This window comes from Rattus norvegicus, chromosome 10, assembly GCF_021556685.1.
Source record: "Rattus norvegicus strain SHRSP/BbbUtx chromosome 10, alternate assembly SHRSP_T2T, whole genome shotgun sequence".
Classification (NCBI taxonomy): Eukaryota; Metazoa; Chordata; class Mammalia; order Rodentia; family Muridae; genus Rattus; species Rattus norvegicus.
In genome coordinates this window covers 10,985,122-11,013,090 of record NC_141543.1, presented here as the reverse complement: position 1 = coordinate 11,013,090, position 27,969 = coordinate 10,985,122, and the positions used below count along the sequence as shown (strand labels likewise).

At 47.7% G+C, this 27,969-nt stretch overlaps 1 protein-coding gene and 1 long non-coding RNA gene across 27 annotated transcripts in view; one reads left to right on the top strand and one right to left on the bottom strand.

The window, feature by feature from the left end:
- The window catches only part of Clec16a (C-type lectin domain containing 16A), a 195,747-nt gene that overhangs the window by 85,972 nt on the left and 81,806 nt on the right, over positions 1-27,969 (top strand). For 14 of the 26 annotated variants that reach the window (NM_001398551.1, XM_087570106.1, XM_087570110.1 and 11 more), the window contains exons 16-18: positions 1,661-1,711; positions 4,779-4,907; positions 10,418-10,538. In NM_001398551.1, coding sequence (NP_001385480.1) covers positions 1,661-1,711; positions 4,779-4,907; positions 10,418-10,538 — 301 coding nt within the window. Of the gene's footprint in view, positions 1-1,660; positions 1,712-4,778; positions 4,908-7,181; positions 7,218-10,417; positions 10,539-27,969 lie in introns of all 26 variants that reach the window. The other 12 variants (XM_087570104.1, XM_087570101.1, XM_087570109.1 and 9 more) reach the window with 1 other exon arrangement.
- LOC120095021 (uncharacterized) lies at positions 10,849-27,670 on the bottom strand. The gene is made up of 3 exons (XR_015631412.1): positions 27,361-27,670; positions 26,810-26,969; positions 10,849-11,276 (listed from the first exon to the last, which is right to left on the bottom strand). It is a non-coding gene; the product is annotated as an uncharacterized LOC120095021 (long non-coding RNA).

Sequence of the window (27,969 nt, the reverse complement as noted above, 5' to 3'; positions counted from 1 at the left end):
TTGGACACTAGCACTTAATCCCACAGTCTCTTACAAGAACAATAAAATTTTTGAGGACTTACTATTAGTTTATGGCAAATTGTTTATCAGTTACTCATAAATTTACTGTAATTTATGAGATATATGACAGTCAAATTCGTAAGTCATAGCTCTTAATACATAGGAAACTACTATGAATCACCCATGATTTTTATCAATTACATATTGTGTAATATCTGTAAGTATGCATGCTAAGAAAACTCAATGCCAGCATCTAAGGAACCATGTTGCATTTAGTGAGGTGACCTTTAGGATCTGAAGGATTTAGAGACATTTGCCTTCAGGTTCTTGCTTTAGGAGACCCAGTTAGACCAGTGTCATACAGTTTTGTTTGGCTCTGGTCATAAGGCATGTCTTAATATAGTTAGGGTGCTCTGAGAAGATGCTATCAGCAGCAGTTATTCCAGAGACCGAGAAGTTCTAGATTAAGGCAGATTTGGGGTCACTGAGGCCTCTTTTGCCCCATGTCTTCACATGCTGGATGAGTTTAGGGTGACCCAGAGGCTCAGCTGTAGCGGATTCATCCACATGGTGAGTCATCCTGGTGATCTCTTGTGATCTCTGAGGTCCTCCTGGTCCTGGTTCCCCTGAACAAGCTGCTGGGTGGGGAGGAGGCAGCAATGCCTCCCTGGCCCACTGTCTTTGCTTACACTGCTAGTGCTTTGCACTCTGCCTGCCACCATTGCTGGTTTTAACAGAGCTAAGCCCAGTCCTGTAATCTAAAACTCTACCTTGCCAGGACCATGGCCAGACAAAGGGGCAGGGCTGGGCCACCACCCCCTGAAGGAAATCTGTCTGCCCATTGAATGTGCTGATGCTGTAAACACAGAAAGGCACAGAGTAGCCATTTCCCAGAAGAGCCCAGGGAGACAGGATGGTTCTGTTCATGATGCAGGGCAGTGGCTGTACTGACTTCTCCCTAGCCCCAACTGTGAGGCAGGCTCTGAGGCTGTGCGTTTTCTGTGCATTATTTTGCCTTCACAGTGAGTGGCTTAGCAGACCTGGGCTCCAACCTATTTTTTTCCAGACACAAGTCCTTTTGTCATCCCATTCTTACAGTGAATCAGGCAGTGCTGGATTTTGCCCAAGGTGGAGTCCTGTGCAGTCATTGTCCTTAGCAACCAAGTGCAAGACTTTCCTCAAAAACAAAGGGAGCTAGTAGCCTTATAAGCTTAGTGCTAGTGCTGGCAATTGGTGCCTCCCCAGCAGCACGAGCCTCACATGTTTAACATAGTGACTTAATAGCACTTCCCACTTTCCAACCACTCTGGAGAAGTAAGTAATGCTAAGCACTTGAAATATTAGCCTTGTGTGTATTATAATTATATATTATGTATCATTACCTTCTTTTGTTGTTGTTGTTGTGCTCTAACTAACTGATATGACTGAAGAAACACTAGCTTTCAGAAGGTACTTTCAAAAGGAAGAACACGTTGAACAGTGCAATTTGATATTTGGCCCTTTATCTGTGTGCTCACATTCACATGCGTGTTTTGGTTTCTGGGATTTACAAGAACTTGTAATGAAAAACAGATGGCCTCTAAAGCCAAACACAGCCCTTGTAATGCTGTATTTATGGACGTAGGATAAGCTCCATTTTACTCCCTTCCTGTCTTTGCAGGGAGAAGAGATTTTTTTGGACATGTTTGAAGATGAATACAGGAGCATGACAGTAAGTACAGAGCCAGAACATACAGAGGCCAGCATGTAAGAACATACATACAGAGACCAGCATGCAAGAACATACAGAGGCCAGCATGTAAGAACATACAGAGGCCGGCACGTAAGAACATATATACAGAGGCCAGCATGTAAGAACTTACAGAGGCCGGCACGTACCTTCATACCCACTGAATTGCAGAGGGTTCTGTCTCATTTGGGACTTCCTGGTCGAGTGGCCAAGACTGTTAGTGAGGTAAATGTGATTGCCGCACCACTAAAGCATCAGAGTATATTCATCCCCATGCCTCTGAAGTATCTGCCTCTATTGCTTCCTAACTGTGTGCCCCTGGGCAGGCTACTTACTTTCTGAGCCTGACTGTCATCTGTCAGCAGGACCCATACCTCTCAGTTGTCCCACGAGGATATAAAATACCCAGCAGCAGGCCTCATGCTGTGCCAGTGTGGAAAGGTGTATATGTTCACTTCTCCCCTGCTCCCTGGTGTGTGCTGGTTTTACTCCAGTGTTTATGGTCTGTCCTGAACAATGGTTAGCACTCTCTAGAAGTACATAAGAGACATACTCTGACCCTGTAGCTGACATGAGTCCTCAGCTGGTCCTTAGGAAATCAGCCTCTCGCCAGCTGAGGTGGGATGGGCCTCACTTCGTGCTGCTCCTTTGCTGCATTGAGTGGTGGCACTGTCTGTATGGTGTCGGAGTCATCTGCATATCATTGAACACAGGTGTCCTTTATTGAGGATCGACTGCTTCCGAGGGTGAAAAGCACGTTGTGTATGTATGTATTGAGTCTGACACTAAACACAGTTCTCATCTTGAAAGAAAACAAGAGAGTTTATTATTTTAGAGCCAAATATAAGTGACCATGTCCAGTACTCAGATTACTCCATACATGTTCTGTTAAGGAACTTGTTTCATGGAGTCACAGAACAAAATACAATCATAAATATAAATTTAGACTCTTCAAACCCATCCATAAGAACATCAGGGATAGGGTTGTAGCAAAGTGAGGAGGTCGCTATCATAAGTCTCCGATGCTGTCTAATAACGTTCTTAGCTGTGAGGTTGGTGGAAGCCAGTGGGGTGTTAGATTAACACGTTCCAAAAAGTTTTATCTGACAGTCAGTCACAAGGATGCATGGTCAGACAGACAAGCAAGGAATGACTGTCAAGGAAGCTAAAGACAGAGGATGACAGTTTGGCTTCAAGCCTGCAACATTCCAGTTCTCCATAACCAAGAAGCCCTCAGGAATCTGCCTTGTAGAATCTTCAACATTAGGATTGCTTTTTTTTTTTCTGCCCTGGGAACCTCAATCCAGAGTCTTCACCTATGGAGAACTGTTGCCATTGTTTTCTTTATCCAATTAGGGGAGATGAGAGAAGCTGGGTAATGTCCCTAAGTCTGTCTAGCCTGCTAGTGTTAGAGCTGGGCTTCTATAGAGAGTGGTCCTCTCTGCTGCTTCTCATAGGTGCAGTGCCCCTGCAGTCCCTGCCTCTCCCTGGAGCAGAGGACACAATGGAAATGACAGCTTTCTATTTTGTTTGTCTCTCAGCCCCCAAGTAGTACTCAATAAATAGATGACAAGTGATCTTTTCCATGGACATAACTCACCAAAGCATAAAGCGATGGGGACATTTATAATGAACATAAGTGTTTAAAGTGTCAGAAAGAGAAAAGCAGACAGCATGGCTAAGTGGCTCCCTGGCTTCCAAGCCTGTCTGCAGGCCTCTGGCAGCCGAGTCTTCACCTCATCTTTGTCACTGCCCCCACCCCACCCCCATCCATGGATCGCCTTCAAGGTCATACCTCCTTGTGACGAATGGGTTGCCCTGACTGTGCCTGCACCTTATTGGCTCACATAGCCCCAGCCATGGCTAGGCAGGCAGCTAGTACCTTCCCCTTCAGACCATCAGTTACAGGGGAGCACAGGGAGCACTGCACAGGCTTCAACTTCTCCTTCTCTAGTGCACACTCCCCCTCTCAGAGTGTGCGCTCCCATGGTACCCTTTTCAGTTGGAAATGTAAACGCTACCGATTGTTGATGATTTGGAAAGGCTGTCCCAAGCCCCCTGAAGTGTCTGCCTTTATTGCTTCCTTATAACCTGAGCCTGGCTGTTTGTCATCTCTGCAGTGGAGACCTCAGGTTTGCCCCAGCCAGATGTGAAATACCCAGCAGCAGGTCTCATGCAAGGCCCTATCATAAGCCAAAATGTGTTCCCTCCCCTGACCCCACTCCACAGGAAGCTTCCTGGGTTTGCTTACTTTACTCCAGTGTTTATGGTGCGCTCTGCTGCACAATGCTTGACATTCTCCAGAAATACTTAGGTGACACACCCCAGTCCCTACAACTAAAGTCAGTCCTCCGCTGCCTCTAGGATATTGGCCTCTAAGCTAACTTAAGTGAGGCTGGCTGGAGTGCCCATCAAGCTGGTCAGTATTCCTTAACAACTCAGGTTTATTGCTAAAGGAATGATGGCCTCTGAGGCACACTGTTATTCCCCACCCTATGGAGGGAATAGAAGGAATTCCCAAGAGGAGGTTCTGGCTTTGTAGGATCATTATAGCCAGCCGATCTGTACTGTGAGAAGGCCCTACTGGAAAGCCAGTGCCAAGAACAGCCTGGAGGGCTGGAGAGATGGCTCAGTGGTTAAGAGCACTGACTGCTCTTCCTGAGACCTGAGTTCAATTCCCAGCAACCACATGATGGCTATAATGGGATCCGATGCCCTCTTCTGGCGTCTGAAGACAGTCACGGTGTACTCATATGCATAAAATAAATCTTTAAAAGAAAAAAGAACAGCCTAGAATGGGAACATGGCTCTGCCACTCTGCTCTGGGAAACAGTATTTAACATGTCCCACAGAGGAAGGCAGGCAGCCAGCACTAGGTGGTCGTGGCTTAAGTGAAGGGGAAAGCCGCAACTCTGAAAATAAAAAGCCTGCCACTCATCTGGCAAGCTAGGAGTACAGCCCCCGTCCAACCCGGAGCTGCCTCTCATTGGGGCCCAGGTACAGGAGGGCCTTTGCTGAGGCTTCCTGTGCCTCTTCCTGTCTCTCCTAGATAAAGCCCATGAATGTAGAGTATCTCATGATGGATGCTTCCATCCTCCTGCCCCCAACGGGCACTCCACTGACTGGCATCGACTTTGTGAAGCGGCTGCCATGTGGTGATGTGGAGAAGACACGGCGGGTGAGTACATGTGATCTGGCCTCTCCTGGACCATAAGGAAGGGGTCTCTAGATCAGTTAAAGCCTGCCTCCAATAGGTGTCTAGTCACCTGTAAAGGACACCCTCACACATGCACCTACTACCTCGAATGGCTTTCCAAAGCCTGTTGCCCTTGGTAATTGTAGGTTGAGAGTCTGTGGCAACTGGCACCTCTGTGGATTGCTGTCAGATCACCTGCACCAGGGCAGAGTACAGTCAAAACCCTGAATGGAAGCCAAGCCAAGCATGGGGGCAGAGCCTAGAAACACCTAGTATGGGGAGGTGGGTGTGAAGCTTGGTTCTAAGGTCTCAGAACCCCAGGCAGCACACTGGCAAGCTGTCCAATAGTGAGAGGATGGTGCTGGCTGGCCAAGAGGCAGGAGAGCATGTGTACAGAGCCTTGTTCTTAGAAACAGCAGAGGGTGATCCCCTTATCAACACTTTGTTCTGAGGCGGCCGCTCTAGGAAGCAGCCTCGGTCAGGCTCTTCACAGTATTTTATCTACTGCGTAAGATCTCGGTTTCTTTCTTAGAAAGTAACACTGCCTTTTCCTGGAAAATCATTCCCTGGAGACATGACTGTGAATGGATAATTTAGAGGCATTCATGACAGCTCCCAGACTGACTACCACATCTTCCTTGGTCTGCTTGTGGCTAGAGCGGCAGAGGGGTTTCACTTTGGGATTTCAGGAAGCAAGTGACATAGTTTGTGCCTCAGACAAGAGACCTCTGCGGCCTCCTCCACCCTGGTGGCACTTTTAACCATGTGCTCAGGGGCTACAGAGGAAGTGGAGACTTTGTATCTTCAAGCAACACACATTCCCAGCCCCCTGAGCAAACCACAGACTCCTGCAAGTTGTCCTCTGACCTCCACATGTGCACACAGCACAAATACTTTTTTTTAAAGTGTAAGATCAAAATACCAAAAGTGTCCCTGAGTCATGTGAGCCCATATGGGACATCCATGTTGAAATAAAAGTCATCAGAGTTTTGGGGGTCCAGGGAGAGACTGAAGGAAGCAGAACTTGGATTTGAGCTATCCCCACTTAGGTAGGGGCAGTTGGAAGAAGTGGTTAAGAAAGAACATGAGTTCATGAGTCAGGCCCATGGAGGTTAAGCCCCACTGGCTGTGTGACCTTGGAATCATTGTTTAACCTCCCTGAGCCTAAAGTTCCTCCTGTGCCCCCTCAGCTTTTGCCCACAGTAGATGACAGCATGGCTGTGACGTTCCTGACAGATAGTAAACACTGAAAGCATGTTGGTGGAACAGGAGTGGAGGGCACCAGTGTCTTAGGTGAGGAAGAGAGGTTTCACTCAAGGACTTTCTAAGCTTAGTGCAGAGGAGAGCCAGCAGGGGGCTCTGGCGAATGTTAAACTCAGAACTGAAGCATGAGCTATCTGGGAAGCCATTGGCCAACAGGTCCCTGTGCTAAGGTGCTGTGTTTGGTACTAGGGATGGGCCAGGGCATGCACATGCTCAGCAAGCGCCCAGCCTCTCTCAGTTTTGTTTGAGACAGCATCTCTCTCATTAAGCAGCCCAGGCTGGCTTCTTCCTCAGCCTCCCAGATATCTGGAATTACAGATGTGTGTCCCCACATTCTGATCTCGTTTCCACTAGGGACAGCAGGTTTTTGCGTTTGTCACTATTGACTTGAGATAGGATGTCTCAAGCGTATCTCAGCATGTGTAAAGGGAGGACATTTTCCTTCCGTAGTTCAGTACTTAGAGACATCTGCCTCTCCTCCCATCTTTGTCTGCAAACTCAACTCCCACGGTGGAGGGCACAGGAATCCCTGCCGTGCTCTCACTTGCATCTTCCTCTCTCTATTGTATTTTGTTTCCTGTTGTGAGAGTGGTTTTTGCAGCTCTGGTTATGCTTCCCAGTTCTTACATGCTACCAGTGACATCACCCCCAGCCTACAATGGAGGGGTGTTTGTTTGTTTCTTTGTTTCTTCGATTTGTAGACAAGGCTGGCCTTGAACTCACTATACAGCCAAGGCTGGCCATGAACTCCTGATCCTCCTTCCTCTGTCGCCTAAGGGCGGGGATCGTGGCCTGTTCCACCACACCTGTCTGATGGTTTCTAAGTGAGGTTTTAGAGCTGCATAAAGGCCGTCAGGAGTTCTCTCCACAGCTCCCGTAGGTTTCCATTAGTCAGAATTTGGGAGCTTCCACTGTAATCCACTCTTTTTCAGCTGGACCGTGAGAGCTACTTCATGAACACAGTGTTTTCTTTCTTTTGAATTATTTCTGTAGGAGAAGTTCCCAGAAGCAGAATTTCTGGTTCAAAGGGTATGGATTTTTTTTTTTTTTAAACGTCTCTAACATCACCACCTAGCTTTCTCTCTGGGCCAGGCTCACATCCAACTGCTTCAACCCTGTTTTCAGGATAACTTACTTTCACAGTGGTTTCCACAGCCGTGGTGGGCTTCTAACCTGAGTGACTGTCACCTAAATCCAGCAGCTTGAAAATATGGCAAGGAAGCTGGCAGAGGTGACCTGAGTACTTGATCCAGGGCCACCCTCATTTGCATGCACCCCACCCTGGAGCTGTAGACCAGACATCCAGGAGTTCCACTCTCTCTCAGCCCCAGCTGGAGCTGAGCTGCAGCCTCCAGACCTTCTCTTCCAAAGCCTCTGTACGACCGGGTTTCTAATACTGAATATGAGTGCGGTTTGCTTCCAAACTCATAGAAGCTATGAAATGGAAGTTTCTTCCTATTAGAGCACGTCACCTGTCTTCCCTTTGAAATTTGGTCTCCTAGGTTCCAAGATCTGAAACAGTCATTACTTCTTATTACTTTTGGCTGTGAATTTAAAATTTTGTGTCTTGAGTTAGCAAAGAAAAGAAGAGTGCTTGATAAAACCTTGGGTCCCAAGCCCTGACTCCTTTGGAGGTCAAGGGCTGTGGTCAGAAGAACCACATGCATGGAGAGCCAGCCTAACAGCCCTGGCTTCCGTCTCTCTGCTTGTCAGATGGGAACCATATAGGGTCATTAGAGGTCCAAATGGCAGGTGGCTGGGCATGGGGCTACACACCTTTATTCCCAGCACTCAGTGGAGGAGGGGGTGTGCAGACGTAGTCAAGTCTCTGAGTTTTAGGCCAGCCTGGTCTACTGAATGAGGCCCAAGACAGCTTGGGCTACACAAAGAATCCCTGGAAAGAGTGGGGATGGGAGGAAAGCCCATGGCTATGAGTGCTGAGAGGGGGCTGCTAATATCTTCAGGGTGGTGGCATGGAGTGACCATGGGGCAGGACATCATGCATGCCAGCCCCTCCCACTGCCTTGGGAACCTACTTTTGCCCTATGGGACTCACCTCTTTATGTTCTTAAACATGGTCTTCTTTTGTATGTGACTTTCCCACAAGAGTTGATATTTTAAATGGTACTATATACGGTTTATTTTCTATTTTATAGTTTAAATGACTTTATTTTTATTTGTATTCCTGGAAATATCTTCATTCAGCATTTGCAGAGCAAAAGCAGATGTTTTACCAAAAAGCCTACATTAAGAGCCAAATTCCAATTCATAGATTCCTTGGAAAGCCTCAGCCTTCCAAGGGATAGGCTATAGAAAGCAGCATGTGTTTCTGTTTTCTCCTCTCAGCCATGCCTCTGCTGGGGGTCTTTGCCTTCAGAACCCTGAGAGCAATACCGTCATACATCTTGCCCATGGCATGGCACCATGGGCTGACTGGGACATGGATGACTCCTTTTTCCTTCTCCTCATCCCTAAAGTTGAAATTACTAACTGAGAGCTCTGGCTGCCATATAGTCCTGTGACAGCTCTCCCCACCTCAGATCTTATTGCCGTCCTCTCTGGACTGGCACAGGGATTGCATTGTGTCAATGTGTGCCTGATGTCACAGAGGCTCGGCTCCTTAGCAGCTGTGCGGGCCAAGCTCACTCTGCCCCGTCAGCACCTCTAGCTATAGTCTTAAATCTACAATATGAACCCCTGAACCAGCCCACAATAGGTGCTCATGAGATAGGAGCTCTTCATTTGTTTTTGTTTTGTTTTAATAGAACCATTCCTCTGTTTCTTCTGGTTGGTGTAGTCTAGACTTTAACATCTGCTAAGGACATTCAGGTTGGGTCCTTATGCCTCCCCACCATTACTGTAGGAAAAGCTGCCTTTGTCCTGTAGTCCCTGTTTATTCAGAAGGCTGTTCCTTCAGATGAGGTCAGGGCAGTAGAGTACTTTCAAAGTCTCTGTATGATGAGTCTGCTCAAGGCAGGATCAGGGCTTTGTTAGCTAATCAGAGATACTCATTGCCTGAGCCACTCAGATGCAATGACCACCAGTCCTTTGAAGGCAGGCATTTGTTCCTTCTCTTTTCCTGAAAGTTCCTTACTAGATAAAGGGTTTCTTCCCTCTATGTAAGCTAAGACAGTCACCATCTTTGCCACAAACAGGAATTCACCTGTGTGAAGTCACAGCAGTTTGCCCTGGCATTCCTTATGTTGGTAGTGGTATCTATCAAGGACCTGTGTGACCACCCCTTACTGCAGACCTGTGCTGGCTGTGCCCTCTAGCCTTGTCTTGGGACTATGCATAACCAGAGAGCTCAGGATTACTATGCCTTGTTTACCATGCAGGGATTGAGGGGCAGTGCTAACCTTGTCTGTGTGCTCTGGAGCTGTGTTCCCCAATGTCAGAAGGAAGCCTAGGGTATCCTCACCTGTGGCTTGCACTGTGCTTCTGGGCTTTCTGTTGGTGGCAAGCTTGTTTCTGGAACTTAAGGGCTGCTTTTGCACAGATGTTTCTGGTAGTTGGTGTCCCTGGCCTTTTCTCTGTTCTCAGGACATGCCTGGTAGCCACACTGGATGCTGACAGACCTTTTTCATGGGTCAGGAATGTTTGCGCTGACAAGCTGTTTCTGCCCCTGAGATGAGCTGGAAGAGCCTGAGGAGCTCACAGGACATTGTTGTCCATTGGCTAAGCATCAGCTCACCTCTCTGTCACACTCCTCCTCCTAAGGCCCAGTCCAAGAGGCAGGAGTTGAGATGAGAGTTGGACCGAAAGCTGACATGCATGCTACTCTCCCGTCTTGTGCCCACATTTATTGGATAAGACTGGCACACAAGCTGGTGTTGATTGCTGTCTCCCAGCCCCACTAGCTCAGTCAGAGGGACAAGGAAGTTGTGGCCCTTCTGTTAGGCAGCACTCCTCACACCCCTGGCTATTTGCTGGCTGTGGAGTGGGCAAGCAAGCAGTCAGGAGATGTGGGTTAAAGGTCATATGACCCTTGAGGACAGGTCCTGGCAAATGGCAGGTACCCAGTGAAGTGACCCAGGCTTCAACCCTTTGGGGACTGAAGCAGGCCCCTGAAGTATCATGACAGCTCCAGGCCCCAGTGCTTCAAGGCTGGCCTGTTCTGTCCTCTCATTCCTTTCTATTTAACCAAGAATCACCATGCAATGCCTTCATGCAGGCACCTCTCCAACATCCCTAAAATGTCACTGTCCTCTGCTCTCTGCTCTATCCAGGCCATCCGGGTATTCTTCATGCTGCGATCCCTGTCACTGCAGCTGCGAGGGGAACCTGAGACCCAGTTGCCACTGACTCGAGAGGAGGACCTGATCAAAACAGACGATGTCTTGGATCTGAGTGAGTTGGCCATCTTGTCTCGTACCAGTGGGCCAGGGGATACAGGTTTTGCTCTGTCAAGTCAGTCACGTGCTGTGGTGTGGGAGTGTGCAGCCTGCAGTCTGCACTCGTTGACCCAGGATGGTGCAGAAGGGCAGTGCTGAGCAGCTGAAGGGCCAGTGAGGGTGGGCCTCACTGACATGAGAGTAGCATGGCCTTTCTGATGTTATGGATTAAAGGGTTTCTGTCTGAGTCCAGGGGAAAAAAAGATTCTCTTGATGCCAAAAGGAAGCCTGTGAAAAACAAGCCATCAAAATGAAAAGACACAACAAAACCAAAGCCAATCACCGGTGTTTAGGTAAGAATGAGGGCTTTGCAAATCAGAAAAGCACATGTTCAGCCTATAACCTTGAAATATGCATTGCCCATTGTCTAAGAGAGGGTTTCTATTGCTGTGATAAAACAAGACCAAAACCAACTTAGGTTTATTCAGCTTACACTTCCACATCACAGTCTGTCATCAGAAGTCAGGGCAGGAACGGAAGCCATGGAGGATGCTGTTGTTGTCTTATTCCTCGTGGCTGTGCAGTCTGCTTCTTTTGTACCCCAGAGTCACCTGCCACAGCACCACCACAGTGAGCTTGGCCTTCCCAATTGAGCCATTAATCAAAAGAGTGCCCAACAGGCAGGACCACAAGCCCATCTCATGAGTGAGGGCATTTTCTCAATTAAGGTTCTCTCTTCCCAAAAGACCATATCCTGTGTCAAGTTGATAAAAACAAACAAAACAAATAACGAGGACATCATCATTCATTGCTTCAAAATTCCCCTCTGCAACATAAGACAAAATAACATTTTTATTTTATTTTATTTTATTTTATTTTATTTTATTTTATTTTATGTTTGAGATAGGGTATCTCTGAACAGACCAGGCTGGCCTGGAACTTGAGATTGCCTTGCCTCATTTCCAAAGTGCTGGGATCACAAGTATGTGTCTCTGTGACAAGTTAATAACTGAGACTTGAAAGAGACTGGTACTCCCAGAGCTCTTCTCATACTTGTATGGCTTTGTCTTCCCTCCATGTACCATGCCCACTAAAGGACATGGGGTTTCTGTACGGTAGAGCATTCTGGTACATTAGGAGTCTGTTTTTTTAAAAAAAAAAAAATCTATGTTTGCTGGTGTTAATTATGTGTGTATGTCCAGGAAATGGGGTGGGGGTGATGAATGCAGGTGTCCTGGAGGCCAGAGGCTGATATCAGATCCCCTGGAGTTAGAGTCATGAGCCACCCTGTGGTGCTGACAACCAAAGCTAGGTCCTCTGTAAGAGCAGCTAGACACTTAACTGCTGAGCCATCTCCCCAGCTCCGTGTGGGAAGTCTTTTAAGAAACAGAAAGGCCAAAACAGCCTGATAGTGGGAAAAGAGAGGGGCTGGGTAATAGTTTGGGGGAGGCCAGGAGTCTTGAGACAAGTCTGGGTCTGGATGCTGTGCCAGTCAGAGGAAAGCTGTCACTGCCATCTCTTGACTCGGCTTCCCTGGCTCCCCATCTAGTAGGAAGATGGCCACCCTCAGCCCCAGCTGAGTAGCCCTCACAGAAATAACTATAAAACTGAAGAGTAGGCTTTCAGTATCCCAGATTGGACAACAGAGCTTTCCCTCAAACCATGCAGTTGTCAGAGGAACAGCAGGAACCTTTGCCAAGGACACAGGGTTAGCTTTAGACCTAAGTGTGAGGATGGAGAGAGACCCAAAGAGGAGGGATACGGGCAAGGCACACAGGAGCAGCAGGGACTGCTCTGTAGTCCTGCTGTTTGAAACCATCTTTCAGAGGCATGATTTACATATAATAAATAATTCCAGCCTTCAGAGAGTGTGTGTGTGTGTGTGTGTGTGTGTGTGTGTGTGTGTCCCTCTGTAAAATGGGGGTTGTTGCTATGAGGTAGTGGCACATGCCTTTAATCCCGACGCAACAGCACTCTTTTAATCCCAGGCAGAGGCAGGCAGATCTCTGTGAGTTCAAGGCCACTCTGATCTACAGATTGAGTTCTAAGACAGCCAGGGCTACACAAAAAAACCCCGACCCCACCCCATCTCAAAAAAAAAAAAAAAAGAAAATGTAGTTGCAGGTAGAGGACTCTGGAAAGCTTTTCTTAGCATATAAGGCTCTGGCCTCCACCTTACTATTAGAGGAGGAAAAGGCAGAGAGAGAAGCAGCCGTCTTGTTTGGTGACTGGATGAAAGATGGCAAGAAAGCCACAGCCACACACCTAGCCTGAGCAGCTCGTAGCTCACACACCAGAGAACCCTACCTGCTCGGCCGGTGGCCCAGCGTGGGGCCTCTCTCACCGAGGGACAAGAGGCAGGAGAGCACCTCGCTGACTCGTTCCTCTGCTGCCATTTCTCGTGTTTGTGCTTTCATCTCCCCTTGTGTTGGGGAAAGAAAGAAATTATGACCCTCTTTGCCTGTCTCCTTTGACCCTTCACCCTGAAAAGGAGCTGTAGTGATTTCTGTAAGGCTAGAATTGATCGAGTTGGCCAGAGAGAGTCAGGACCAGGCTTTCTCTGATTTGATCCATGCAGAGAGGGCGACAGCTCCCTTCAATTTTACATCCGTGAAATGGAATTAAATTTTATGCTGGGAATTCACATTCCTTCTCTCCTTCCCCTAGGAAGGGCCCCGCTGAAATAAAGGTTAAAAGTATTTCACTTATCAATTTTAATTGATTAGTTGCTAGTTGAGATCACTTAACTGAGCCTTATGGTAGTTGGCCATTAAGAAAGTAATGGCTGGCTGGCTTTACCCTGCCAGATTGCAAATTATGTCTTTTGCTAAAGAGCATGATATTCAGAAAACTCAGAACAGTAGGGATTTTAAAACCTGGCGCTACCATGTTGTCAGCTGCAGCTACTGCTGCTGCTGCTGTTGGTTTGGTTGGTTGTTTAAAATTATTTTGGTGATTGCAATGTTGAAGAAGATCATCACACTTGAAAGTACACAGATTTCTATAAAGCTGACCCTGGAATGAGTGGATGACAGCTGAGTGATTGGAAGCCTGGTGTCTTTCTGTCTTCATGCCAAGCTTAGACACTGATCTAAAGAGAGAGGTTTGGGATTGGTGCACTTTAATCTCCCATGATAAGGTCTGATAGGCTTAAAGAAATGCAGACTTTACATAGCAGGAAACATGACATAACAAGTATTTGTTGAGCTCATTGTACTGATAAGAAACACAGCCTTAGAGAGCACTAGCAGCCAGAGGAGAGTCGGCTGAACAGGACTGGGTCTTTGGTCCTGTATGGCGGGAATCACATTTGTTTTTTGGTTTTTTTTTTGTTGTTTGTTTTTTTTTTTTTTTTTTCGGAGCTGGGGACCGAACCCAGAGCCTTGCTCTTCCTAGGTAATCGCTCTACCACTGAGCTAAATCCCCAGCCCCCGGGAATCACATTAAGATGCCTACCACCCCAGTACACAAAGATGTGGTTACACTCTGGGTCTGTTCTGAAACCTGTCTTTGTTCTTCTGAATAGGAGGCTGGCATAGGGCAGAGGTCATGAGCTGTTCTCTGTGTCTGCTGAGTGAAGGAGGGAGAGAACAGAGGAGGAAAGAGACTTTCATTCAGGGAACAGCATTTTGGCTCACCAACCTCTAGGCCTCAGCCTCATCATTACTGGGTTTGTCTCGTCTGCCCACATCTTTGCTTTTGCAATATGCCTGCACCTAGCACACATTGTCATGACTTTTCCAACCCTCTCTAGCAAATAAGGACTCTTGTTAGTTGAATGAGTAGCCACTGTTCTGCAAACCCCAAGACTCTAGGGTACAGGTTGGTGTTTGGAGTTAGAGGTGGAACTGCATTCCTCTGCTCTCAGCTTGGCCTACTGATGTCCTAGGCAGCCCCTGGTAAAGCCAGAAGCCACCCGCTGTGACCTACAACCACAGTAGTATATGTGGTGCACCAACTTACAGTCCCGCTTTTTTGTTTATGCGAGACAGGGTCTCATTCAGGTCTCACTCGAGGTGGCCTGAAATCCACCCTGCAGTCACTGCTGGTATTTGAACTCCTGGCAGTTCCTCGGTCTTAGATACTTAAGTGCCAGGATGATAGGTTTGAGCCACTATACCCCATGTATTCTGACTTTCAGAATTCATCCATGAAGTCCATTCAGTGAAGATCTGGTTAATGAGGACATTCATCTTTTCAGGTGTTAACTAATACATGCTATATGTCAGGCAGAGAACTAGAAGCTGGAGTCTGATGCTGTCATAGTAGGACATGCTCAGAGCAATGCTGGCATAATGACAATGGTGGGGAGCCTATTTAGGAGGGAGACAGCTCCCAGACATGCCAGTAGCACAAGTGTCCTAGGCAACTCACGTTCAGGGTCAGTGTTTTGTGAGGGACTGGCAGAGATATAGATTGACTTGAGGATCTAGCTTCGGACAGTTCACATGGTGGGGTGACTCAGCAGGTCATCAGGATGGACAGGCCCTGTAGAGGGGCCAGGTCCCTACAGCAGGTGAGAGCCACAGTGAGAGAGCCCAGAGAGATGTGTGTGGCTATTGGGACCCCACCTCAGCCCTCCACAGCCACTATGGTTCTGTACATGGTTCATAGAATTCAGAGTGAGGGGATCAGAGCCTAGATCCTGTTCTGTGGGGCTTGGGCTGTACAGAACCACCCCCAGTCATGGGAAATTCCACCTTCACCTGGTGGAGCCCTGTGGCAGCTTGTTAGAGCCTCAGGAGACAGGCCTGAGCATGCAGACCTCAGCCTGGGAGCGCAGGGCTCCTGAGGTGAGGTGAAGGTGTGCTCCCCAGGCTGGGGCTGGAAAGTGTCATCCTCCTGCAGACTCTAGCGTTCCAGGACTCACGGCAGCATCAGCAAAACAGTACTAGACTACACTTCTCAGGACAGGATGGCAAACTTCTGGTTTTTAAGCCAAGACTCCCCCCCACCCCCCACCCGCCCGCAAAGCACTATGGCTGGGCACAGTAGTGTGCCCCTCATCCCAGCTGCTTGGAACGCTGAGGCAGAAAGACGGCTTAAACCGAGAAGTCAAAACCAGCCTGGGCAGTATGGGGAACCTCTGTCCTAGGGGAGGGTTGGTGTTGATTGTTTTAATTCAGAAGTACTTATGAAGTGTTATTTCACAAAGGGTACTGTAACTATCAGGAAGGTAGAGTGTGCTCACAGGAAAGGGAGTATCTAGGAAACACCCATCTGCTGTGCCTTGCCAGGTGGAGGAGCAGACATGTAAGCAGGAAGTAGGCTTTCCACGCTCCCAGGCTCAGGAGGAGGAGGTGCCCACCAGAGCATCGCAAAACACGAGCTAGATGGTGGCTCTGCCAAGTGCTTTGAGAGCAGGTACCAGCTGCTCTGGCTGGAGGCTGCACGTGGATGTGGGTGCAGGAAAGGGCCCTGCGGCCATAGAGAGAGAGGCTGGAGAGGAAGCCTCACAGGCCCTGTGGGCAGAGCAAGAGTAGAGTTTATCCTCGGGTAATACAGCAAGGCTTTATAAAGCTGGCTGACTTGATTGTGTCTCAGAAAGCCTCTCCAGCCTCAGGATGGAGAGTTGCTTTGTGGGTCAAAAGGTACAACAGGGAGGAGGCCCAGCCCGCAGAACTTTTCTAAAGAACCCAGAACTGAGATCTATAGGATGCTGTCCACTCATGGCTCACATGCTGGTGTGTGCCAGCAGAAGTATCCTTACACTCTGCTCCATCCCCTGTCTTGTCTGTGGTCTGGGTGCAGAGGTCCATTATTGCACAAATGCCAGTCTCATTGGGTCCCACACAGGGGGGGACTGTTTTATTTGCCCTCATGTCTTGGCCCAACAGGCTGCTTTGGCCCTTCCCCCTCCCTTCCTGACTGCTTGTTTGAGAGACTGACTGGCAGTATGGAAGAAGCTTCATGTCCCAGGACAATGCAGACAAGTCCTTCTCTGCTCCCTCCCAGCTATATGGCCTTAAAACAGATTGATTCTGCTGTCTGAGCCTCAGCTCCCTTGTAGGTAAAGTGAGAGCAGTGCTGCTCTCCTCGCAAGATTGTTAGAAGGGCGTTGCAGACACTGCTCTTTAGGCAGACAGTCCCACTAATACAGTCTGACAAATGGACAGATGTTAGCACGAAGATTTCCTGTTAGGTACCAAATTTCAAAGGCAGAAATTTCACTGTAGAAACCTAACTTCCTATTCCTTTGGAGTCTCAGAAATCTGGCCATGTGGAGTCTGTATCTTCCTACCAGAAAGCTGTTGCCACCCCTTTTTGTATGAGGACACCCTTGTCCCCAGCCATGAGCATCTCCTAGCCTGTGTGTTCCCAGCAGCAGCCCTACAGAGCACTGGATCCATCTTCCTACAGAGCCAGCCATTAGCCTTCTCATCTGAGTCGTTCATATGCCATCTGGCTGGCTGCTACTTTGCACTCCTCTCTGTCTCTCTGTCTCTGTCTCTGTCTCTGTCTCTGTCTCTCTCTCTCTCTCTCTCTCTCACTTCCCTCCTCCTCCCTCCCCTCCCCGCCTCTCTCATGATCCGTGTGCATTAGTCAGTGTCCCCAGCTCTTCCTGCCAGTGTCTGTGGTCACCTCAGAGCAGAAGGCTCCACTCCAGCACCTGGGTTTGTGCTGCTATTGTCTTTCACCTGGATTGCTTCAGTCCACCTCTTGTCAGTCATTTGCTTATCCCTTGGGGCCTGTAGTTTTCTGTGTGTAATGGCTGCCTGTCAAAACCAAAGTCAGATTCTGGCCTTCCATCCCACTCTGAACAACAAGCAGAGCCTCAGTGACCCTCAAAGCCCAGCACCTTTGGCACCAGCTGTCTCCTGCTCCTCTTTAGACAGAGCTGGTTCATTCCATCATCAGCACCCTACCCCAAGCCTAACTTGTTTCCCAGAACAACCATGCTACAACTCAGTAAAGACCCAGCGAAGTTGTGTGTCACACTGTCCTCAGTTTCTTGATCTGTGTTTGAGATCCAACCGAAGTCCCACTTTTTATTTTTTGTTTACTGGTGGATATGAATATAACAATGAAGGTTGTTATGTGTTTTAGTGATGCTGGGTTTTGAACCCTGGGCCTTGCACAGTAGAGGTTAGTGTTCATTTGACCACTGAGCTATGCCCCAGCCTTCTGTGAATGTCATGAGAGACCTTGCAGAGGGTCCTGTCCCGTGCCCCTCCACCCTGCCATGTTTCAGCAGTTCCCCCTCTGCTGTTTTCTCTAGTCCATTTGCAGAGAGCTCTTAAGCCCATTGAGCATGCCTGACTGGACTCGTCTGACTGCCTGGAGATTCATTTCCAGAAAAAGTATCAAGAAGCTCCCCAAGCAGGTTATGTGGTTTGATTATAAGTCTGAAAATGTGAACTCATTGATTTGTCTTGCAAAGCCAATGACCATTTTGCAATTCTGTCAGTTCTCGAAAATTCTCTATTTGCTTATTTTGCTGATGACCCAGGCATGATGATATGCTTTATACTGGTAAAAATGAAAAAAATAACACAAGCAACAAGCACAATGAAAGGCAGAGAGAGGGTGCGATGTCCTGGAAGGTAGCAGCCTGAGCTTTCAGCATGGTAAGTACCATGCTGGATTGAGCTCAGCAAAGAGCGTTTGCCGAGCGTGTAGAAGGTTCCCAAATTCATTCTCAAAACTGCAAAAAGTAATTAATATACAAAATAACCTTATTGAAAGTGAGAATGATCGTTAGCATGTGAGGCCCTAGATTCAATCCCCAGTACCACAAAGCAATGAATGAATGATAGTGAAAGCCAAGTGTGGTGCCATATGATCTCAGTGACTCAAGAAGCTAAGGCAGAATTGTTAATTCAAGGTCAGCCCTGGTCCACAAAATAAGTAATCAAAGTATCAAAGAAGATGATTCCACACAAGGGATACAAGGATACTAATCTGAGATTCCAGCAACTAAAGACACCTGGCAGCCATCACCATTCATACTTGATTAAGAAAATTTGAAAGTGGGTTCATCATACTACTCGTGGACCTAAGTTCCATTCTCCGTACTCAAACCAGGTGCCACCCAACTGTTTGTAACTCTGGCTCCAATGGTCATGTGTCTCAGCCTCAGAGGGCATCTGCACTCACAACCCCATGCAAAGGCACACACCTACATATAATTGGAAACAACTTTTAAAATCTTTAAATTGTTGCTTTAAATAAAGGATCCCTTTTTTTAAAAAAGATATATTTATGTGAATACACTGTAGCTGTCTTCAGACACAGCAGAAGAGGGTATCAGATCCCACTACAGATGGTTGCTGGGAATTGAACTCAGGACCTCTGGAAGAGCACTTGGTGCTCTTAACCACTGAGCCATCTCTCCAGCCCAAGGACCCCTTTTGACAAGTAGTTCATGAGAAGCTGTGATTGAATAAGGTGTTTCCTGGGTGTGATGATGTCTTGTGGCTGTGTGCGAGTGTGTCCTTGTTCTCAAAGAGGAAACCCCTTGTGTGTAGGAGTAAGTGGTGCTCTGGGGTGAGTCAGAAAACAGCAGTGTGTGCTGTTGAGAACATGAGGGCAGAGACATGAGGCACAGACAGCCAAGTGTTCCACCTGCCAAGGGAGCGACGGGCACACGTGTGCTTATTGTAGCCATCTTCACCTTCTTCTGTAAGGTCAAAAATGTTAAAATAAGAATGTAAGAGAGTGGGTTTGGGGATTTAGCTCAGTGGTAGAGCGCTTGCCTAGGAAGCACAAGGCCCTGGGTTCGGTCCCCAGCTCCGAAAAAAAGAACCAAAAAAAAAAAAAAAAAAAAAAAAGAATGTAAGAGAGTGGTGAGATGGCGATCCGCCCTTTAAATTGTACCATTTAATAAACGTGTGTGCTGTATTCAGAGCCCAGGGACTTGAGGCTTAGGAAAGCCTGGGGGATGTGTTCTGGCGTGTGATGCTGGGCTATTAGTTCCTACCTATAAACCTTTTCCTCCTTGGCAAACTGAGCTTAACAGTGCCCGCTTCTACATTCTGTAGGGTAAAAGAAAGATTTCGTTGGAAATCCTCAGCCTGGTATACAGTGGGCACAGACTTTGGGAATAGACACAGTAAGCATTCATGTCCTGCCTACGTGCTGTGCAGTGAAGATTCTGGAATTTTGGTTACTTTAAAAACCACAGAAATATTTTAAGAATATGGTTTCATTTTATCCCCAGGTGTAGGAATGTGGGGCTGCTTCAAACTGTCCTCAGCAGCTGAATATGATTTGCCTCATGCTCTCTCAGAAGCATGGTTTTGCCAGCTGTAGATAGTTTCTGTGATTGTGTGACATTTGGAATTGAGGAAACTTCTGAGAGGGTATAATAATGCCAGAGCCCCAAGACGGGATTGGTCTTTCTGGGGGGTTGGTTGTGGTTTCATAGTAGTTGTGCTCAAAGAAGAAACAAAAGGAAAGAAATTAGATTCTGGGATATCTCTCTCTCTCTCTCTCTCTCTCTCTCTCTCTCTCTCTCTCTCTCTCTCTCTCTCTCTCTCTCTCTCTCTCTCCTTCTTTCTCTCCTAGCTAGTAACGGGATAAAATCGGGCAGGGGTAAAAAGGGTAGGAAAATAGCAACCCACAAAGTAGCAAAGACCAGACACAATGCTAAGAGCTGAGCTAAGTCCCTTGCTCTCTAGAAGAGCCTTGAGAGATCTGAGAAAGCATGGAGTCATGAGTGTCTCTGTCAAAGGCACACACTGAACAATGACAGAAGCCACACAGGCTTATTAGCGAGGAACAAGGTGCCTGCTGGCTTGAATAGAATCACTGAGACCACAGTGGGAGCTCAGGTCAGTCCTCCAGGCTGCAGCCCTAGAGAAGTCATTTATTCAGTGTCAGATGAGAGTAGTGACATTGTTAACATGAAACCCAGGAGGCATGTATACCTAGTATCTAGGGGACTGTGGTTTGTGTACACAGCAGCTAGGGGACTGTGGTTTGTGTACACAGCAGCTAGGGCACTGTGGTTTGTGTATACAGCAGCTAGGAGACTGTGGTTTGTATACACAGCAGCTAGGGCACTGTGGTTTGGTGGCTCTTATGCCCACTCTCCTTGGCCTACTCTTGCTTGTTAAAGAAAGCACAGCCCACACAGGCTTTCTTGATAAAACACTCTAATGGGTATCCCTACCCAGCACCTGGTATGACAGATGGACTTGAGTTGTTCCTGAGCCTTCCCTTCCAGTCCCATGGTCAGAGGCTTACTACAGCCTTGCAGCTGTACCCTTCACCTCCCCAATCAAGCCTCTACACCTCTTCCCTACCCAAGTCTGTCATGTTACACTGGCCCCAAGATTTCCCTGTGCCTCCCCTGCCCATGTTGGGACATGTCTGTGTCTACCTGACCATATGCTGTGTGTGGGCTGACTGCCCATTTCTGTTCTGTTCCTGAATCAGCAGCATCTAGCCCCACTCCTTAAGCACACCTCAGATAAATTTGCACATCCCGCTGAGTTGGTGTTTCCTGGGGCCTTGCACAGCGCCTGTCACACAGTAGGTTCTCAGAAAGGCTTGCAGAATTGTGGCAGCTCAGGCTTTAGCAGCAGTTTATGTAGAGGCATGAGAGTTTTATTAACACAACAGTGGCATTTCCAAAGGTTGTCTCTCATTGGGAGCCAATGGATGGCAAGTTACAGACTGACATTTGGTCCTAGCTATATACAGTATAGAACAGTAAGTTTCCTATTGGCACACATCCTAATCTAGAGAAATACCTCAAGAATCTTATACCCTCCATGATAGTTTCTTTAAAATGTGGATTGTTTCTATTTTATCAGTTGAGTGGCCCCAAACCATTTTGCTTTTCTGTGGGCTAAAATCAGTATTTTTCTCTTTCCACTCTCTCTCTCTCTTTCATTCCTCTTTTAACTTTCCTTCCTCACTCCATTCTTCCCTCCCTTTTCCTTCGTTTTTATTGTGCTTTGAAACTGAGCCTCTGAACTGGGTAGATGAGGGGAAGGAAAACAGATTAGAATTAAACCCATGCTCTGAGGAAGTGGAGACCCAGGATTAGTGCCATTCCCCTCCTTATGAATTAGGCTTCTCCTCTTTATACTTGATGAATGATGTTGCTGGCCGCTTTTCAGAAATGAAGTCGAAATGTGGAGAAATGAATCTGTATCTTATAAACTGACTGGAAATGCGATTACAGTACAGCTGTCGGTTCTGTTCAAGTGGAAAATGTCTAAGTAAATCCAATCGCAGTGCTATTGGGCTCTTTTAAAACAGGGTGATGTAGCTGTTTCCTGCGTATTGATTATTTGATTGGTACCTGTCTGCTGGACCTTTTTTTTCTCCCAGTAGCACTCATTGATGTGGTTTAATGTATATTCCTGTAATCTTTCCCTGTTTTATAAACTTACAATCATAATTGAGCTACATTAGAGAGACATGTTCTGCTGAGATCACAAGGTCACCTAACGACTGTGCCCTCTTTCGTTGGCTACAGATTGAAGTGGGCCTAGGACAATTCTGACCAAGACAAAAGCAAGGAGGCTGCAGGCTTTCCAGACTACAGCCTGTGCATGGGAGGAGGCACTGCCTGAGGGAGGTTGGCTTCGAGGTTCTGCTCTTCTCTCTCTGTAAAATCACTGTATCTGCAGAAGACTGCAGCTTGAAGCTATTTTTCAGAACCTCATCTGTGCTGTACATTCAAACATGAGCTACAATGGGCTCTCAAACAGGAGGGAAGTTGACCATGGGAACTGAGGCCCATGGAGCTGTGTGGGTTCTGAACACCTGTACTGGCAGGGGCCAGATGCCTCTGTTTCTAATGCCTATCATATTCCATGACCTTTCTACCTCAGACTCCTGTGGCTCATCTCCTGTGCAGCTGCGCAGAGAGTAATATGTTATCTGTCAGAACTGAGCAGTCATGGCCTGGCTTCACTGAGCCTAGTCTATAGGTGTCAGCCAAGACGCCCTCAGATTTGACAGGCCAGAAAGCTGGCTTCAGGTCTTTCCCAAGTGCATCTCCCCATAAAGCCCTTTGCTGACGCTCCTTGTTTAGGCTGAATCCCCTGAGTAACCTTGCCTCCTCTGTCTCTCATCTCTGCCCAAAGTGCTCAGGAAATTGACCAGTTTAGCTATTCCATGGTATCCTAGTATCTGACCCTTCTTACTATCTGCAGCCCCTCCACATTTACTGTAACTCAGAGCACGGGCCTTTGAGGGAGCGAGCAGCTCCTTTTCATCCCCACAGCAGATATCAGAAGTTTTGTGGTCACCGGCTTTCTGTTTTGGAGTCTTTATCTGCACTTGCAGCACACTGTCCTTTATAATGCTGCCTAGACATCCACAGCTCTGTAATGCTGGCCCTTGAGCCACACTCTGCCTTGTGTTGCTGATCGCTGAAGCCAGCCTCCTTGACACCATCTGGCTCACAGGAGAAAGAGACAGCAGTGAGAGCTACCATAGGAAATAGGAATCTATAGGAAACCCGGGTTAAGGTTATCGGTGAGTTTCAAGATATCCCTGGTTCTAGTCTGCTCAGTGATGCTCTCTGGGGCTGTGCCCACACAGGACTCTAGACCCTGTGGCTGCCTCTGCCCACTATGTGGCCTACCTTCCCCGTCTGACCCAACAAGAGCGGAATCACACAAGGTCTAGTGACTACCACTAGAGGACTGGCTTCTGGCCCTGATATCTCATCAACCACAAAACACCCAAAATAAATCTCTAGGGATACTGAAGCAGCAGCATATACCATGACCTTTAAGTCAGGAGAGGGAGGGCCGCCTCCACATGTCTCGCTCTTCTGGGGAAGCCACCTGCCACTTTCCCCAGCATCTAGCTTGCTAACTGGTCCCAGTCTGCTTTTAGCTGTCTTCATTCTCCTAGCCACTCCAGCCCCATGGGGAAGAGTGGAGTGGAGGAGTCAGACTGCTCCTCTTCCTATATTCTTCTTGGCAGAGGGCTTCTGTTAAGAGTAGGCAAAGTACTTAGAAGTGTTGCCTGCCAGGACTCTAAATACATACCAAGTGGGGGAGACCATGGAATAGCTGCTAGAATCTGTCAAAGAGTAAAGAATGGGTGTCCTCACAAGACGTAAAGGTGAGGCTCTCTGACATCTCGGTGACCAGTGTAACAAGTAGCCAGCACAGTAGATGGTCTGGACCAAGTTTTCAAGAGAATGTCAAATGTTTCTTGCTCTACTAAGTGTTTAAGAAGTATCTACAGAGCTGGGACTCAGGTGGTAGGGTGCCTCGCATGAACAAAGCCTCCCCTGACCTCTACGGTCAGTCCCCATCCTCCTGCCTCTCCTGAGTGCCCCACTCAGAGCTCAGGGCTACTTTCAGAGAAACCAACCCACGATGTACCCAATAGCTTTCTCTGAGCATACCCTCAGACCTTGGGAAAGGGAGGCAGGACAGTCATGACATGAATCCATGTCTGAGACTTGAGACCAAGAGAAATATACAGAATACTGAGCTTGGAATACGTCAATGCTTAAATTGTCACTTCTACTTTTATTTGCCTGGGAATAGAAGTAACTATTGGTTTTCCACAGTGTCCTAGTGTGCAGAGCTGCTGTGGAGAATGGAGTCTACCCCTGACCTGTCAGCCAGGGTAGGGCAGGTGGAGGGAGGGAGGGACGGAGTGAGGGAGGAAGGAAGGGAGGTAGGGAGGCTGACTGTCGGTTCTGAGTTAGACAGAGCTGCAGAGGACCCTTAGCCAGAGCTGACTCTTACCATCACCTGTAACTTTAAAGCTCTGAGCCAAGCCTCTTTCACTTGCTCTGGAGCAAAGCCTGGCATCTGAATGCCTTCTAGAGCATTCCATCACATAACGAGTATTAGGAACCATGGTATTAGGCAGAGTGAGGAAGGTTCTAGAACCTAGCACTTAAGTCTTCACTTCCTCTATGAATCCTACTTCCCCCTGGAAGCTCTCCTTCCCTACTTGCCAATCAGCCAAATGTCAGCAAAGAAATGACAGGGCATGAAGCAGCAGCTATGTCTGTCTAGCTCCTGAAACTGGCTTCAGGGTGAGGAAGACACTCAGTATAACTCCTCATTGTGTGATGAAGCTCAGTGAGGTTGACATCCTAACCACAAGACTGCAGCAGTCCCTGTCCCTAAGCACTCCTCAGAGGAGGGGGCGGGCTTTCATGGTGGCTGCAGCATGACTTTCCCTTCCTGGAAGAAGCCCTGAGCACTGTGAGGGGACACTGAGGAGAGGTAGGAGACGGTATGCTTCTGCTGTCCAGCTGCTCTAACTGGGTATGGACAGCTGGCCAGCCCTGTAACAGTCAGCCGGTCCCTTTTCTCTCCCCATTGTGACGGCTTGTGTGCACTTGGGTTTATATAAAGTAACCACACAGCTTGCCTGTCATGTTCAAGTCCACTAGCCTCACCAAAGGCCTCAGGTGCCTTTTCTGACAGAGAAGAGTTATGGAGACATGTTCCTGCTCAGACCCCTGGTCCCATATGTGAGCCCTTAGCCAGTACTGAACCCAAAGAGCTCTGCAGCCCCATCCGTGAGTCCTCCCTCAGGCAAGCTGAGCTTTGCCTTGACTAAAATCTTTTGACCCGGTTCCTCAGGAGGTTCCTTCCACAGTTCACAGCTGTCTGCAGCATGGAAACCCCAGCCTGCCCCTAACTCATCTGCCTCCTGAGCCAGTACCAGGCCTGAAGACAGCCTGCTCAGTTTCAGACACAGTCGTGAGAATGCTCCAGGAGCTAACAGACTATCCAGGCCAGAGTCAGACAACCAGACCGGGGAGAGTCAACTACTGGAAGGCCTGAGCTGGCCTCTCCTGGTTCTCACAGCTTCTCCAAATCATTTGCTTATAATTAAAAATTAAAAGTTCCCTTCCCCTCCTTCAGTCTACCTCCCAGTCTCCACCATTTTGTATCCCAGCTTAGACAAACCTTTCTTTCCCTCCCTGCCAAATCTTCATGCCGAACACACATACCCACAATTCCCTGGATCTTAATACATCCAAGTTATCGCCTGCATTCGTCTTTTTTTTTTTTTCATTGCCCAGAGCCAGCCCTTTGCATTTTATAATATGCTTTGCATTTTTCTAAATGCAGCTGGGGTTTTCCAGAGCTTTGCAAAGCCAGGAAATAAAGCATGTCATTTAAATGACTCCTGTTAACCTTTAGCCTTTAGGTGGCTTCTCATAAAACTCAATTCTCTCCCAGCTCTGCTTTGCATTCTCCAATGTGGGAGCCTGGTGACGAGCCTTCAGCTTTCTCTATTTGCTTCCCTTGGTGTCTCCCTCCTCATTCCCTATACTAGACTCTCAGAGAAGTCAGAGGCAGAAATGTGAGCCTCAAGATGTACACAGCAGGAGATTTTGAGCTGGATTTATGTGGCCCTATTACTGGTATTTCCTGAGCTCTCCCAGGCCCCTGGCTCCAGCTGCTTCCTTTCCTATCATCTTGCTGTGTGAAACAGTAATGATCACAAATACCACCTAGTTACACTCTCCTAGGCCACTGCTAGCAGTGTTTCATTCAGCTTAACTCCTTGAGCCCTCACAGGCTGGCCGTGTAATCCCAGTTATCCTCCCCTTTTACAACTGAGTGTGCTAAAACAGAGCTCAGTGTTCAGCAGCCTGCTTAGTGGCATGCTGTGCTAGGAGAGGGGAGGCAGCACTCAACACAAATCAGCACAGCACTTGGACCCGGAGCTCTGGACTAGGACACCCTCGGCCCATCCTCTCTGCTCATGCACTAGTGAGCCACTCATCCATCATTGGCTAAGTAGTAGCTCAGCCCAACCCTCCTTTAGGCAGGTGGTGGTATCCAGCAAGGATACCTAAGATGGGTTTGGATGCTCCAATAAAGATGGGGAATGGTGCGTTGAGCCTTTGCCAGGGAAGAGAACAAGAACAGATTGAGAGCCTAAGCTGTTGAGTCCAGTATATTCTGATGATTGTTTACCAGGCAGGCAGCCCAGGTGAGGACCTACAAGCAGTGAGCCACCCAAAGTCAAGTCTCAAAGATACGGGGCTAGTGACACTTGTCCAGACCAGAATACCAGGTGGTGTGTATTGGATTCTGGTGGCTGCTCTTTCATGTATGCAAAATTGGGTGCCCTACAGCTCTGAGGTACCAAGAACAGTGTGAGCCTCACTAGGCTTAAATCCCACCATGGTTTCTTTCTGAGAGCATTAGGAGAGAACCTGACCTCTTTCCTTGCCTAGATCCTAGAGTCTACTCCTCCATCTTCAGAGCCAGCAATGGAGGCTTTTCTCTTTCTAAGACCTTCTGCCCTGATCTTCTTACTCTTTAAGGATTTCTTCTAATTATATTGGACTACTTGAGCAATCCCAAAAGTTTTTAATTTACTCACACTTGTGAAGTCCGATTTGAAGATTCCATATTCTCAAGTTCCACAAAATAGAACATGGGCATCTTTCCATTGCTCCATTCAGCTGGAGTATGGAAACTGACCGCTTTCCAGACTGGAGAGGATAGCAGAGGCTCTTGTTACATCCTCCACCAAGGAGCCCCTGAGAATGGACGGCAGATAAGCAAACAAGTATAATTAGCTGTGAGATGCTCAAGGGTTATGTGACTTTGACTTCAGCTCAACCAGGCCTTTGACAGATGAACCCTTACTGGACTGAGTCCTGTCAGCAGGCTCTCAGGTCTCGGAAACAGCCAGAGCCTTTAGTCTAGACTCCTCTGTTTTGAATTTGCAGTTACAAGTTTTCTCTTAGCTCCTTTCCACCACCGCATTCTCTTTGGGAGTCTTTGGCCTACCTTGGTCTTAGCCACGCAGCCCCACCTTGCCTTTTTGTCGTCTTTGTCACCCTGCCCGTGGTCCCTACTGCTCAGCTGCTTCCTGTGACCAGGGCTCTTTCAGGCAGCTCCTCTCACTTTTCCCAAAACCCCACTTACCTGTTTGCCCTAAAAGGCTAGAATCTTATCTCCATGGCCATCAGCCTCTCAGACCAGACAGCTCAGATCTTCCAGCTGCAGGGCTGGCCACCACTGTTTTTCCCATGCCCTCAGATCTAGTCCAGAATTCTTGAGGCAGAGCTCAGTGGGACTTTGCAAGCTGAAATGAGGCAGGAAGAATTTTAACCAAAGCCCAAGTTGGGTTTCAAAAGGGTCCTTTATCCAGGAAAGGATTAGAGTTCCAGTCATTCATGAGTCTGCTGCAAAATGTTAGTGTCTGACTCAAGTGGTCAGAATTTAAAATGAAATCAAACCTGGCAGAGCATTTTGGTTTTTGTTTCTCAAGAAATGAGAACATTGTTGACCATGATAACGCATTCTGATTTAGGCCTTAAGTGTATGTACACAAATAGAAAATTTACCAAGGTTTATAAACATGCTTCTCAATTTTGATAGCTCTTGTTTTAAAAAAAAAATCTGTGCTTACCTTAGACACTGGCCTTTGAGTGACTGTAAGCTTGCCAGCGCAGGTATGTGTGCACGTACATGCAGTGTGCACACTTCCAAGTGGGGAGTCAGAGTAATTTGCTTAGAAATTCGTATCTGGGG